Here is a 14,360-nt window from a genome sequence, read left to right on the forward strand (position 1 = left end):
AGCCAGGTTCTATTGCACTTTTATAAAAGTCAGCTGCATTACAATAATAATAAAATAATTAACTTTATTTTATATAGTGCCTTTAATAGTGGCCTCTCAAAGCATTTTTTTTCTAGAATGACAACAACAATAAATAAAAAGAATACACAAGATAAAACATAATTACAATAAACAGAGGAGACCGTGGATGGTGGTACGAAGTATAGTATGTGCAGAAGGGTAAAGAATGGAACCAGTTAAGTAAAGGCTCTTCTAAAGAAGAAGGTTTTGAGTCTGGATTTGAAGGAGTTTAGAGAAGGTGACTCTCTGATATCCTGAGGCAGAGGGTTCCAGAGCTTGGGGGCATAACTGGAGAATTCCCTGTCACCCATACAATGTAGATGGGCTTGGGGGGACAGTTAGGAGGTTGTGAGGTGGGAAATAGGGTGATAATAGTTCAGACAGGTACTGAGGTTCCAAGCCATGCAGAACCTTATAGGTGACCATAAAGATTTTCAAGGTCCACATGGAATTTGACAGGAAGCCAGTGCAAGGACTCCAGGATAGGAGTAATGTGATCACTTGCACTAGACCTGGTCAAGATTCTGGCAGCATTGACATTATGAGTTCCACAGTAGCATCTAGCGAAGTAATATGTGCATTTTAGGCTCATACTTATACTCATACTTATGGCCTTTGTCAAATAATAGGAGCAGAATTCCAAAAATGTTATTTTTTACAAGAGAACTCCGGCATTCTTGAAATTGTACTGTACATGTTTTTATTTCTACAGTTGTTGTTTTTAAAAAAAAAACTTTGGCATTCAGGTTATATAAATTAGACATGTATATTCTAAGACTGTTAAAGATTAATAAAAGGTAAATAAAAAATATTAACAATTAAACAATAAACTACAATGGATGAGAAGGAAAAGGCAACATCCTCATCAGAAAGTTGAGCATCTTCCTACAATTTCAAATTATGTTCGTTCAAGAATATCAATTCAGGGGATATCCTCATTCAAAATCTGCTGAAAATAATACACAGTTTGTGGAAGTCCTATTGGGAAAGATTTACCTTATTATCGCTACAAAAAGACATGACCAATAAATACCAGGATTGAACAAGTTAGAGGCTTCTCTTAATTTAACCAACAGAGTCTTAATGCGATATTAAACACACAGCCAGCAAGTTGTCAGCATACTACACATGATAAGTTAGCCCCCCTCATTCAGAATGATGTTCAAATGTCACCATTCCAATAGTAATCCAATAAAACACTATACATCTATAATGGAAAACACCTATGTTTGATAAGATAAAGAAAATTCCTGCTAGATTTCTACATCTCACAATGTTAACACTGTAACCACATAACCTTTTTCCTGACAAATCCTTCTATAATGCCTCATGTGATTGGCCTAGTTCAGCAGCAATCATTAAGTTTTCAGAAACTGTACACCTGGGTTTGTTGAGCTACTTCAATTTACTGGTGTGACATTACTAGAGCTTTGAATTTGAGCAAGTTCATATAAAAAAATATATAAATATAGTTAAGTTATCAGGCTACAAAAATTTATTAAAATAATTTTTGTTTCATCAATTCGCACAATAATCATTCACAATTTATCAATTATCAGAATACAGTCATCTTAGGAAAAAAGTACTTACTCTAAAACATGTACAGTATGCATATTTGCTCAGAAGACAAGCTCCTCAAACTGATATGCAATCACATACATGAAGACAGTGCAACTTGATTTGCATGTACATTAATTAAAACATACTTGTAAGAAGAATGCGCTTACAGAGACAAGGATCATTTATTTGAGTAACTATTTTAAATTAAAGTCATATGCAAATCTTTGTCAAACGAGGCTCAACCATACATACACAGCAAAATATGCCGACATTAATATTAATATTGGGAAAAGGGGATAACACACGTAAATCAAATAGATTAATTCGCTGGTATACAGATAATAAAAGAACCTATTCATCCGTTTCTTAATTGTGTTATGGGCTACTTCTTTTGTTTGTATTTTCAGAACTTTTAAATGGTTACGACTGCGAGACTGTGAAATGGAACCTTGCTGTGCAAAGAGAATTCTCTGTTCGTATCAATTATCAGCCTTACTCAAAACAGAAGTTACCAATTGAGCATTCAGCCAGCTCATTGTGAATCAAGTGTACCACAGAAAGCAAACTTGAGAAGGTAGACGTGCCTTTACATGTTTTAGGGGAGTGGATTAAGGGTTAATTCATTTGACTTTGGCAATTTATCATCACTGTACTCAGGGAAGGTAGAAAAGAATTAAACATCTCATGTTAAATGATTTGATTGTAACTATTAGCAATTGTGAGTTTGTATAGTCAGGAAAATTAACCATATGTTTATAATTATACAATCTGCTGAAAAGACAGAAACCTTTGCAAAAGATTTGTTAGTGTATGCAACTTAAATTGGGAAAGGACTTTTTATTTAGTACCCATAGGTACAGATAAGGAATAGGTACCCATTTTTTTTTCATGTAATGAATCCAACAACATCCTAATAAATCCCTGTAACCTAAATGTACTGTACTATTAAGATTTTAATATAAGATTTCAGTAAGCTCCAATTATTATAACTCTTTTCTGTGTACAAATGTACAGCCATGCGTTTATGGACTCATAACTTTACAATACAACAACAATGTTATGCTCACGCATATTACAGAATTTTAAAGGAACAGTAAATGTTTTACAAAGACTATATACTAGCTGTGGAAAGCCTTGCACCTCAATGTACAGATTTATTAATTGTGACTCAGATAAAAGTAAACAAAACTGTCTTTTAGTAGTAGCCTCTTGCATATCTTGTGCCTAAAAAGCTGAACGTTACTCAGATTCTGATACTGCACATTAACAGTAATGGATGTTTCTTTCCAATCAGATAAAAGTACTGAAATGAAACTGAAACATACTCTGCATTCTTCATTGAATGTATTGTATGACTATTTTCTAATTTTCCTACAGTACAAGCATTTGGTCCTACAGAAGTGTAGAATAACTTTGTTATACATGTCTCCAGCTATTAAAAAAATTTACATTTCCTGAACATTTTTCTCTCTTAGCTCATAGAAACATATTTTATATTATTAGTTTAAATTATTGTTAAGTTCATACAAGAGCAAATAATTATCTTTCAAATAACTTATTTAAGAAAGAATTGCTGTGACACAAGACAGTTTAGTTTCAAATTTACATGTAGGCATGACAAATGAAATTTCTACTATAAAATTCCAAACCACAGCAAATAGAAAGCTCATAATTATAAATACTGTATCAGGCAACAACGAAATAACATCTCCAGATTTAGAAGATACAAATGTGAGAATACAGTGCAAATTATTTTAGAAATTGCAATAAAATACTCAAATGAAATTTTAATAACTGTTTTTCCAATAAGCAAATACATACCTCAGTGCCCCAGTTGAATCGCTGCATTATTTGCAATGATTGTACTGTTTTTTAAAAACAATCAGTAACGCATCACAAATTATTCAGATTTTCTGTGTCTTTTTACAATGTTTGTCTGGTTTGCAAAGCAAGAATGAAAAATATCCTTTTAATTCCATTTCTTCAAGAGCCAACAAAAAAGGGATTTCTTCAATACTGAAGGACATAAAATTTACCACAGCAGTCAAAGTACTGAACTCTAGGGAATAAAAATGTAAAAATTGTTAACCGTCAATATCAAGATAGTTTGAAAAATCAAACTCATAAACAAGTTCAAGCCTACTGTATAAGACTGTCTATAAGGGTGGTCTATTGTATGGCATTAATTTTCTTACGAGCCAAAAACCACTACCCCCTTTTCCTCCAAAAAAAATAGACTGACTGAAAGAGAATGAATTAATTCTAGCATCTCAGAACTGGATGCTGATTAATGAATAGATGCTCTGAGCTCTAAAGACGACTCTGGTGACAAAATTGGAAGCAGGTAAAGAAACATTCGCTAGGAAAACAACTTTTCATGCTATCCTGCCCAACCTGTTTCAACAATGTTGCAGTATATAATGCATCCACTTTATCATTCCTGGACCACACAGCTGGATAGAGCATTTAGCCCCAGAAAAAGAAGAAAAAACAAAACAAAAAAAAATAACAGGACTGAGTCATCAGAGCTCTTGGAAAGCAGATGTGTAAGGAAGATCTTAGGCTAAACACATCGCTTAACCCTCAAATCGTGGTGTTGTTTTGAAAGGAAGTAAGGACATTTAACTGTTTGGAACACTGAAGATGAAATAGTAAATGAAGGCAACTTAAAAAGTCTTGGTCTTATCCTCAGAGCTGTATAGGTGCCATTCTCTAAAACACTAGGTAATGGAAAGACAGACTAATAAGGAGTACTCCACAGGCAAAAAAAAACTTTTGAGCAACTTATTTCTTTTTAAGTCTCACAGCGGTTTCATTTTGCTAACATAAATCTTTTCTTATCTAAACTTTACACAATCCCTGGAAGAGCATCTAAAACTTTCCAAATTTGGCTCTGCCTGGTTACAGATAAGATGATTCTATCAAGGCCTTAAATTTAATAATATGCTGCTTGTTGACAGTTTGATGCTTTTAAAATGTATTTCATTTGTATATTTACAATTTAGAAGGCTCTCATGCGGCAGTTTTCTGTGGGGTTCCTCGCAGAACTCCCCTTTAACACGAAAAATAGATGTAAAAGTTTAAAAAGTGTAAGTCACTATTTGAACTTCCAACTCCCCCAGTGTATCCCCTTCCATTGTGGCGATCATTCTCACAACAGGTACAAAAAGCTATAATGTTCCACCAGCAAAGGAGTAAAAGCTGACATGCATCTCTGAAAGTATTGCTAGCTTGTGACAAATTACCACACTGGTCAGAAGTCATGTATGAAACGCACTGTCTGCCTGTCTCCCCTAGCCTGCTTCTGCCTGACTGCTACAGTAGCCAACAACCAAATGTTTATTTATAATTTCTCTGTAGGAAAACAGCAAGTTTCACTCCAGCACTTCTTTTTTTTTTCTGAAAACACTAGCTCCCTCTTAAGTTACTTACTTTTTAAGACAGCCACCACCACTTCACCTATAACCAAGAAATAATTAATTTAAGAATGCATCCAATTTCTTTCACTCTCACTTCGCTTCTGTTGAAGCACCTTCAATGAATGTGAGGATTTTAACATTTTTCTCCATGTAATTTTTTTGTCACATATGGCTTTAATACTAATACCTCTTTCTTTAATTAGTAGTATCTGAAATCCTAAATGTTCAAATTTCTTGCAGGCCTCACCTCTAAATCTAGGATTTCTTGATAGCTACAGTACAAATACATTTCAGGACATATGTTTCCCAATTAAATTGGACTGTGTTTATTTTGAGACTTGGTTGTTTAGGAGGTCAGATGAAATGTTTTAAGGAAGTTTCAAATAGCAAGACCAGATTCTAAAGTGGGGTTTTGTGTCTTGATCACCAAATAACAACCTTTGAAAAAGGATATTCCTTCATTTAATGTAACAACAGAAAACTCTACAGTTGTCAAAACTATCAAGGAGCAGTAGCCTGAAATGCACTAACAATCACAAAAGAGCCCTTTTGGAGGAATCCAGCGCAGCTCAGCAGGATAGGATTTAAATAACAGATTTAAAAACAAGAATAAAAATAACTGCATCAACCAGCCCTTTCTTACTCCGACCACAGTCCTATTTTCCTGAATCTGAAAAACAACCCATTTGGTTACCAGAATGAATCCAAAGCGTTATTAAAAGTTTAAGGCTACCAATTACTGCTGTCTGTTCTTTCAAAGTAAACTTTGGCATTACGTCAGATGGTTTTAAAAAATCGAAAGTTTCCTGCTTGGATAAACTAAACCACCAGGGAAGGTGTCTAGCCACTTGCAAAAACTTTTAATGGAACATTTTTTTTAAAGAGACAGTGTCACCTTTTTTTCAAAGGGTCTTTTGTTTCAAGAGCATTTTTTTCCCCGAGCATTGGGCACTTTGGTAAAAATGAATACTTAGACAAGTATTTTAGTTTTGAAATAGTTATTTTTCTTCTGCACTTTGTTCTTACTGGTTTACTTTTCATGTTGCAACACAATTTCAAATAACGACAAAGTGGTTTTCCAGATTATTCTCCATTTAGAAATCAGAGAAAGCTACTCAAGAATCGTCAGATCATGCAGTGTAAGTACTCACACAGGCCTAAAGGCAGATCTCAGATATTAAAATACTTTAAAAAAATGAAAGGTTCATTTTCATATAGCATCCTGCTCAAAGTGTGGCGTACATTTTTTATCCTAGAAAAAATATTTCTTAAGAGTGAGTCTTATGAAAAAATGTTACTTTTACCACTATAGATGTAACCTATTGTAACGATAAAAAGTTCACTAAATTGATGGTTAAGCAGATCCTAGTATCCTCCCTTTTATACCAATTCCTGTATTAGCAGAGTAAAAAAAACACTGTACTCATTTTTAATTTGGGTACATTAATATCAAATATTCTCTATACCGTACTGTACATCCTTTTAATAGGAAACTACTGATGAACAGCTCAAACTGTTGTTGTTGTCCTAACAGTCCCCAGTCCCCAAGCTAAGTTTTTTTGTACAAAGCAGAAGCATAATTACCATGTCTTTCTTTTTCCTGTGAGTTATACCAAAATACAGAATGCATTAGAATAATTGTTTTCATTATCCATCATAATAAAGTATTGCATAAGTATTTGCTATAACATTTTTTCATTGTAATGTATTAAAAGAAAACTACAGTTAGGAGCATAAGACATTTCTCAAGACGGACTAGTATTTTGTCTAAAGTTAGCAGGAGACAAAACAAATTAACATTCTGTAGATTCATCTACTGTACAGCATTCTTTGTTCCTTTAAAATTAAATAGAACACAAGAACACATTCCAGCTGCACTTTCGAATTACTAAAAACTATTTCTGAACAGGCGTGGTGGCTTTATAAGACTCCAAGCATCTTGCTAATATGGTCAGTCGCCTGTTGTTGTTGTTTATTCTTTTTTAATGTTAGACACATTAAAGAGATCTTTTTCTTTAGAATTTCTTACTGGTACCTAACCTTTACATTATCCAATTTAACTGTACAAAAAAAAAATCGATGGAAACACAGATACATAAATATAACAGACACAAGTAATGTCTTAACTTTTCTTAAGTCGTGCAAACTATAAAGCCATGTGTAACAAATGGTTGCCCCCCACAGATGGGTTCTGTTAACACTGAGATCTAAAATTCTTTTGTCACCCGTAAAGTTCCCACTACATTGAACTGATCTATAGTCGTACTGGAGCATAAACTGAAGTCGGCCTATTTACATTTCAAACATATTAAAGACTATTCAATTTCAATATAGGGAATAATACCATATGGTATTTCTAGGAAGAATACAACACACCCCGAGAAATACTACTTTACAAAATGATGCTTAATAATTCTTTCTCGCCCTACTATTTGAGAAGCAGCTTATTTCTGAAGGTTAAAATCTGCCTTTTCTTACGTGCCTAATTGATCTTCTCAGAATTATTTTAAGTATTAAAACTGTTACTTCAGGATAGAAGTATAGAAATGAGCAGGTAAGCAGCTTTCAAATAGTTTATTATTGTTTATCAAGTAGGGGTTAGCCTGTATAATAATAACAACATCTAATATATGCAACATAACATTGAAATAGCTAACCCCGTCAGGAGTTTAATAACGCATAACAGTATAATTTACCCCGTATTGGTATTTTTTGATCAAATATCAGTTTTCCTGGTAGCACTTTCACGTTGAAAGTTCTTATTATTCATCTGACAAGTTGAAAACATGGCCTTTTTTTTTTCAAAAGATGAGCCGCATTTGTTTGCCTTGGCCACGTCATTAACAAACTTTCACCAACAATAATGAGATCTTTCATGGGTAGAAGCGCCGTATCATTTCCAGACAGTGTTGTCAGTTTCACAGTTTACAGGAAATACTGTAATTCATCTACTGGAACCAACACGGGATTTTTGTGTCATAACCAGCTATACATAGTAGCAGCCTAATATTGATTCAAGATGATAGCAGGTAACTTCTGAAAATGACTTAAAGCTGGCATTGCCAAATCCAAAAGCTTTAAATTAATTTACAAGTATCAGCGCAGCCTATTTACACTACCAGGTTAGTTACTTTCATAAAAGAAACACATCACTATCCAAAATAATCATGCAACTATTTCCTCTTAAAATTATGAGCAAATATAAAAAAGCATCTGGTCTTGAAAGTCTGGAAATAATGTCATCAGCGCTTCTTCTGTATTAAAAAAGAATAATAAAGATAGAAATTTACATATTTTAATTCATTTTTGTTTAATCAAACGGTACGGAAATAAGGAGTTAGATATATAACTTTCCTTTGTTAACTTTCACGAAAAGGAATTTTAGAAAAGGTACTTAAGAACTACAGTACATGTTGCTTAGTCACGCTACCCAGAACTTTTTACTACTGAACTATAGCGCCGAACTGCCTGTCTGCTTACATTAAAGCCATCGTCAAAACCCCGTAACTTTGAAGTATTCTGCCTTGTTAATCTTTTAATTTTATATAAAAGAGTACCATCGTTTTGCAAGTCTTGCCATACCTAATATAGAGAAGTAGAGACCGAGTTCAAGAACAATATCCGCTGAAAACTTTAAAACCACGTTAGACATTTCAATCCAAACCTTAAAGCAGATAAAGATTATCTTTTTAAAAAAAAACCTCGTTCTGTTTTCTATCGCAACATAAACTCACACAAAAATACCTGGGTTTTTTCCCCCTTTTTATTTGAATTCAAGTAAAACATTCTTTAAAGAAAGTTATATTCCACTATTCTGGATAAACTGCAGAATTTTGTAACCGGTTGAATTAAACACACAGTCCATTCAGGATGCTGTCTGCGACAAACACATTTAAAACATGTATACGTTTCTAATCGCTTATCTATAGTTAAGATCAGACTTCACAGTTGAAAGTTTTCAAACTTGCAAGCACACGGCCCCATTCCGTAGTTATGTTACGCATCATTACCCTTTTACAGAAACCTTCCTTTTAAGAAAGTTTTAAGTAACACCACCAGTTCCGCAGCGTAGCTGATAACCTTTTCTCTCATCTGCTATAAGCTTTAACAAAACTTAAACATGTATCATATTTAGAACATAAATACCAATATGTACACAGCATGCGCTACATAATATCGCTACATTTCACAACACTTAAAAGAAACTTTCGCCCGTCACAATCTTGTAACTGGTAAACGTTTCAAAGCACTAACCAAAAAAAGGGAAAAAAAACTTCGCCACAAACCTACTGGAAATCATGTTTTTCTTCCCTTTCTTGAACGTGACCTCTCGATTAAGGCTACTGCAAGTTGCAAGTAGCCAATTTCAATTTCTCATGCATTTGACCCAACAAAACCTAAATGCCATGTGAAATCTGAGAAGCCCTGCTCTTTTTTCTTAGCAAAGTAGCTCACAACTGATTCACAAAATCCCTTAGCTCTCCCCAACATTACATAACAATCCTAAAGAGATCAGCATTCAGGAACTATTATTCGCATCACATTGTTTGCTCCATTCTTTACGTTGACTGTTTCTTTTCACCTTACCTGTTGATTAAATTGCAATAATCTTTGCAGTCTGAAAGATGGTGGAGCTTTGGCTTGAGCCATGAACCGTCTTTGTGTTGTTTGTTTGTTGATCTCTGGTTATTTTAGGGGATTTAGAGATTTCTGATTTCTCCTATGCAAGTGCAATCGGGGTGACTGTGTTTAATAATAAACGCCTGTAACTGAAAAAAAAAGGAGGTTAGTTTGCAGTGAGCTCAGTTCTTTATCAGAAATGTTATCGCTTGTCAGGACCTCAGACTCCAAGCATTACGTCAGTTTCAAGACACCAACACTATTAATATCAAGAAGCCTTTGCAGAGGAAAGCGCCACCCTAGCCTGAGCGCTCTTAAAGAGACAGATGCTATAGCTGTACACTGCGTACAGCAAGCAGTTTCTTGGACATTGAGCGCTACAGGTTGACTTACGTCTCCCATGTAAAACTCCTGATGGAATAAACCCTCTATAATAAGATGCGACATTCGTAACGATATCGCACTCTTTCTTACTAAGATCGCGATCTACTAAGATTTGTTATTTAAGAAAATATAAAGAACGACAGGGACACACAACAATGTATTTTTTTTCTTCAGTCGTTATTAGTTACAAAGATTCATTCATAAAATACTTGTTTTTTTATAATAAGGTAGTTAATGATAATGTTCTCATTCTACACGTAAGATTCCCCGTGTAATTCATGTTATGTAGAGCAGATCTTTATGGAAATAAATGGTACAATCGTATTGCTGAGATGCGCGCACTGCCTTAAAGCTTAGGATACTGTGCTTAAATAAATCCGAAAATTAAGTTTTTGCAAAAGTATTTATGCCCTTGTATTTCCTATACGACACTCTCTATTGACAATTATTTTTAAAAGTATGCATTTCAAACAACATCTGCCTATAATACCTTCAGCATCTCGATTAACATTCATGAAGATTTAATTTAAATTTTAATTAAAGAGATATGCCAGCAGTCGGTTCTAAATATTCTCTCTGATCCAATAATTATGACAAACTGAACTGCTTTGAAAACTGTAAGCAAATTATTTATACATAAATGTTGTGATGACCTTCTTGTCAGAGATCATTTATTGATTAAAAAAAATACTTTTTTTAGCACCATGTAATTTTAAGAGCGCCTGGTTTCCCTTCATGTCGTGTCATTTGTAAGCTTCAAATGGTCTGCTACTGAACTATTTAACTTTCCTGTTGTATCCATCAATCATCTAGGTATTTCAAGTTTTAGACTAATATGCCCTGTTAAAATGCTTCTGTTTCCCTCGTCTGTCTAAATTTGACACCACAGTTGTCTTCGAAGTGTTTTCGGTGAAACGCGAATATCGTAGGAAAAATTAAAAAATAAGAACATGGACAGATTTTGTAACTATAGTACCTGATATACTAAAATTGGTACAGAAAAAAATAGTGATTTTATTACACTACATTCTTGATTCTTTTTACTTTCTCAGAAACAGAAAATAGTCGACAATAAAATGTCTCCCTATGGCATACAGTGTAGTTATATATTTTTCCTAAGGAAATCTATTTGCAGTTTGTATTTTGAAGTTTCTTAAACAACGTTTGCCATTTTGAATGTTACCAGAATGTGTTGTGAGCTATATAGTGAATTATAAATTGTTTCCATTAAATCACCCACACAAATTAAATTTAATCAGCAAAAATGAGTATTGATAGTTATTGATGTGCCCAGCAGTGACTTATTTGTATAAAGCTATCTACTGTAGGTCTTTTAATAATTCTATGACATATAATAACATGAGTGTTGCACCGTGGCAATTATTTCCTGCTAACACTTCGGACATTGCAAGTAACCTTAACAAGACTGCTGATCCAAATAATATATATGATGTAATGCTATCAGCATGTTTATTGTAATAAAAATCATCATTTAATTTTCCAAGATAAAAATGGCACCATTTTAGTTCGGTTTCCCAAGGAGTATGAAAAATATTGTTGAAATTTTAAAAGTCTGTAAATAAAGGAAAACTTAGTAATATGAGTTAATCATTTTATCTTGCATCCATATCTCTATCATGTTGTATATACAGTATACAGCATATACTGTGTCATGTGTAACTCTAAACATGCATCTTCTTCCTTAATGTATATCCAAGAAAAAATGTTTTCCTTAATGTGTTTGATAAGCATTATTTTAAAATCTGCACTTCTATTTAAATATATATAAAGGCACTATTTTCAAAAGTTGCCAAAGCTATTTATGTAAATATATACATTTGATATGTTTTTGCCTTATATTGGTTACATACTGTACTCCACAGAAAGCACAACTAACATTAAAGTTTCATTTTTGCATACGCAACTACCGGACAACAAAAGCATTCAGAAAAGGTTTTCGATTGCTACTCTTTGCCCTTAAATGTCTGCACATGTGTTGTATATTATTGTGCAATTTCTTTTCATGTACTGTATGTATACAAAAACATGCCTCGTAGTTTAGTAAGTGTGAGTAAAAGCTTCTAATATTCACAGAAAATTAAATGTAAATAAAAGCAGTTCTATATTTGTTCTGAGAAAAAATAACAAATTAATAAACACGACTTGCAGGATAAACAGTTAATCTGTGAATCTATGTTCCATCAGTACTATATCAGTAAATCAAATCTTAGTTTAATTTGGCAATTATTATACTCACTGTGTGCTGTTTTAAACCTGCACTGTACATTGCTTGATTCACCTGTGTTGCTTACTTAAACTTTGTAGTTACAGTTACATATTCACAAAGTAGTCATGTTAGATGTTAAAAAAGTGCTACAGACATAAATGATGTAAGAATGAAAGGTTTTAGGGGGAATGGGGTGGGTTTCATTTCAAGCAACACTACTTAAGGAAATAAATATTTTGTAGCTGGTTATTTTTTGTTTGGAGGTAGAGAAGGGGTGGTGTTTGATGTTTATCATTCTGAAATTGTGCCTTATGTCTTCTTGTTAAATCCAAGTAAAGCACTGTGTCCTTTATCACAATGGAAAAAAAATGTTCTCCTAACTCTTTCCAAAGTTTGTTTAGCCCAGACACAAAAGGGATTAGGATTTAAGCTCTTCAGTGCATGGTTTACATTGCTAGAATTTTAGTGCATATTTGAGTTTTTAGGTTATTAAACTACACACTGTGCATTGTCCTTAATAACCAGAAATCTAATGTACAGTTTGCAAACTCCTTTTCATTTTACTTTCAGTTTGTAAATTAATTGTGACTGTCACTCAATAAGTAAGATGCCTCATAACGTCAACTTTGTTCTTTGTATCTGAGAACATTTCCCATCCTTACTGAAATCCAGATAATTCTACAAAATTTAAGTTATGGGAAATGTTTTTTTTAGGCCCCCAAATAGGAAAAAATAGAGAGTGATAGTGTGAGAATTTAAGTTCTGAAAGCTCTTGGTGGAACCATAAAATGCTTTTCTTTGCACTTCTACTCTAAATTGTCTGCAGCAGCTTTGTAACATGCAGGATATTATTATAACGTTTAATTTGTTTGACTGATGCTTTTATCCAAAGTGACTTAAATTTGCACCCATTTATCCTGCTGGGAATTTCACTGACGCAATCTGAGTGAAGTACCTTGCTCAGGGGAACAGCAGCATTGTCCCACCTGCAATCACTTACTTTTTCACACTGGTGCTGCCTTGTTAAATCAGTTTCCACATTTCATTCAGGGCCACTGCATAGTAAATTGAGGCAAAATGCTCTTTCTCCTCAGATAAGAATTATAATAACAACAGTGAAATATGACAGTTGTCATAGATTTAATGCTCGAAAACAAGGTAAACATGCAGAAGAATAAGCTTTATTATTACAGAAAAAAAATAATTTGGGTAATATGATTTGTCCAAAATTCCAAAACGAATGTATTTAAAACAAGCTTAAATCAGCATTAAAATGGAAAAGCAACAATAATATATTTCCATTATGCATTCTCTATACTTATAAGGAATGTAAAAAGTGCCATTATTTTATTGAAACCAAGACTCTAATTATAATACTGTAAAAAGATTAATGTAAAAATCAACACAAATAAGTATACAGTAAAACAAACTTAATTATCAATGGTAAAAAAAACATTTCTCCTTAACAGCATTTTTACGTGTGTATGATGGTTTTAAACACATTTATTTTTGTTTTTTATTAATGAGAAATTCCCAATCTACATTTATGATTAATTATATTTTCAGAAGCTAGATATATGTCCACAATCCTGACATATCTGAACAAATCCAGTAAATATTAAGAATTAAATCATGTAAAATATTCTTAAATCAAGAGCACCAACTCAGACAAAACTGTCCCCTGGTAATTTCCTTGATATCCTTAAGCTCAGATAAACCTGCATAAAATTCTACAAGCATCAGAAGGAGTGTATTTTCACTCCATTAAAGATACAAGTCTAAATACATCGCATATATTGTTAGATGCACATTTATTTATACAGTTTTTCAGTGATAATGTACTGTATCTCTTAGAAACAGATCATATTCTTGATATTAATTGAAGTGTAGCCTGCCATTGAACCATTAGCTATGAAAAAGTTACTATTTTTTAAGATGGATATTTTAAGATATGGATAAATTTTCCATATCATATTTCCATATTTTCTTTTTGCAAATGAAGTGATGTTGTGATGTTATTCTAAACCTATTTAGATCTGATTTTCTTTCTAGCTCAACATAGAAATTACTACTAATTAAAAGCGATTTGT

At 33.1% G+C, this 14,360-nt stretch overlaps 1 protein-coding gene across 4 annotated transcripts in view; it reads right to left on the minus strand.

The window, feature by feature from the left end:
• The window catches only part of trps1 (trichorhinophalangeal syndrome I), a 135,269-nt gene extending 125,346 nt beyond the window's left edge, over nucleotides 1–9,923 (minus strand). Inside the window, exon 1 of one of the 4 annotated variants that reach the window (XM_088601887.1) lies at nucleotides 9,627–9,923. Coding sequence is in view for 1 of the 4 variants with exons in the window: in XM_088601886.1 (XP_088458012.1) it covers nucleotides 9,330–9,339 (10 nt within the window). In the remaining 3 variants the exon portion in view is untranslated. Of the gene's footprint in view, nucleotides 1–3,441; nucleotides 3,788–9,325; nucleotides 9,484–9,626 lie in introns of those variants that run through there. The other 3 variants (XM_088601886.1, XM_088601888.1, XM_088601890.1) reach the window with 3 other exon arrangements.
• Between the last annotated feature and the right edge of the window lie 4,437 nt (nucleotides 9,924–14,360).

Source organism: Lepisosteus platostomus, chromosome 12, assembly GCF_059453375.1.
Source record: "Lepisosteus platostomus isolate fLepPlt1 chromosome 12, fLepPlt1.hap1, whole genome shotgun sequence".
Classification (NCBI taxonomy): Eukaryota; Metazoa; Chordata; class Actinopteri; order Semionotiformes; family Lepisosteidae; genus Lepisosteus; species Lepisosteus platostomus.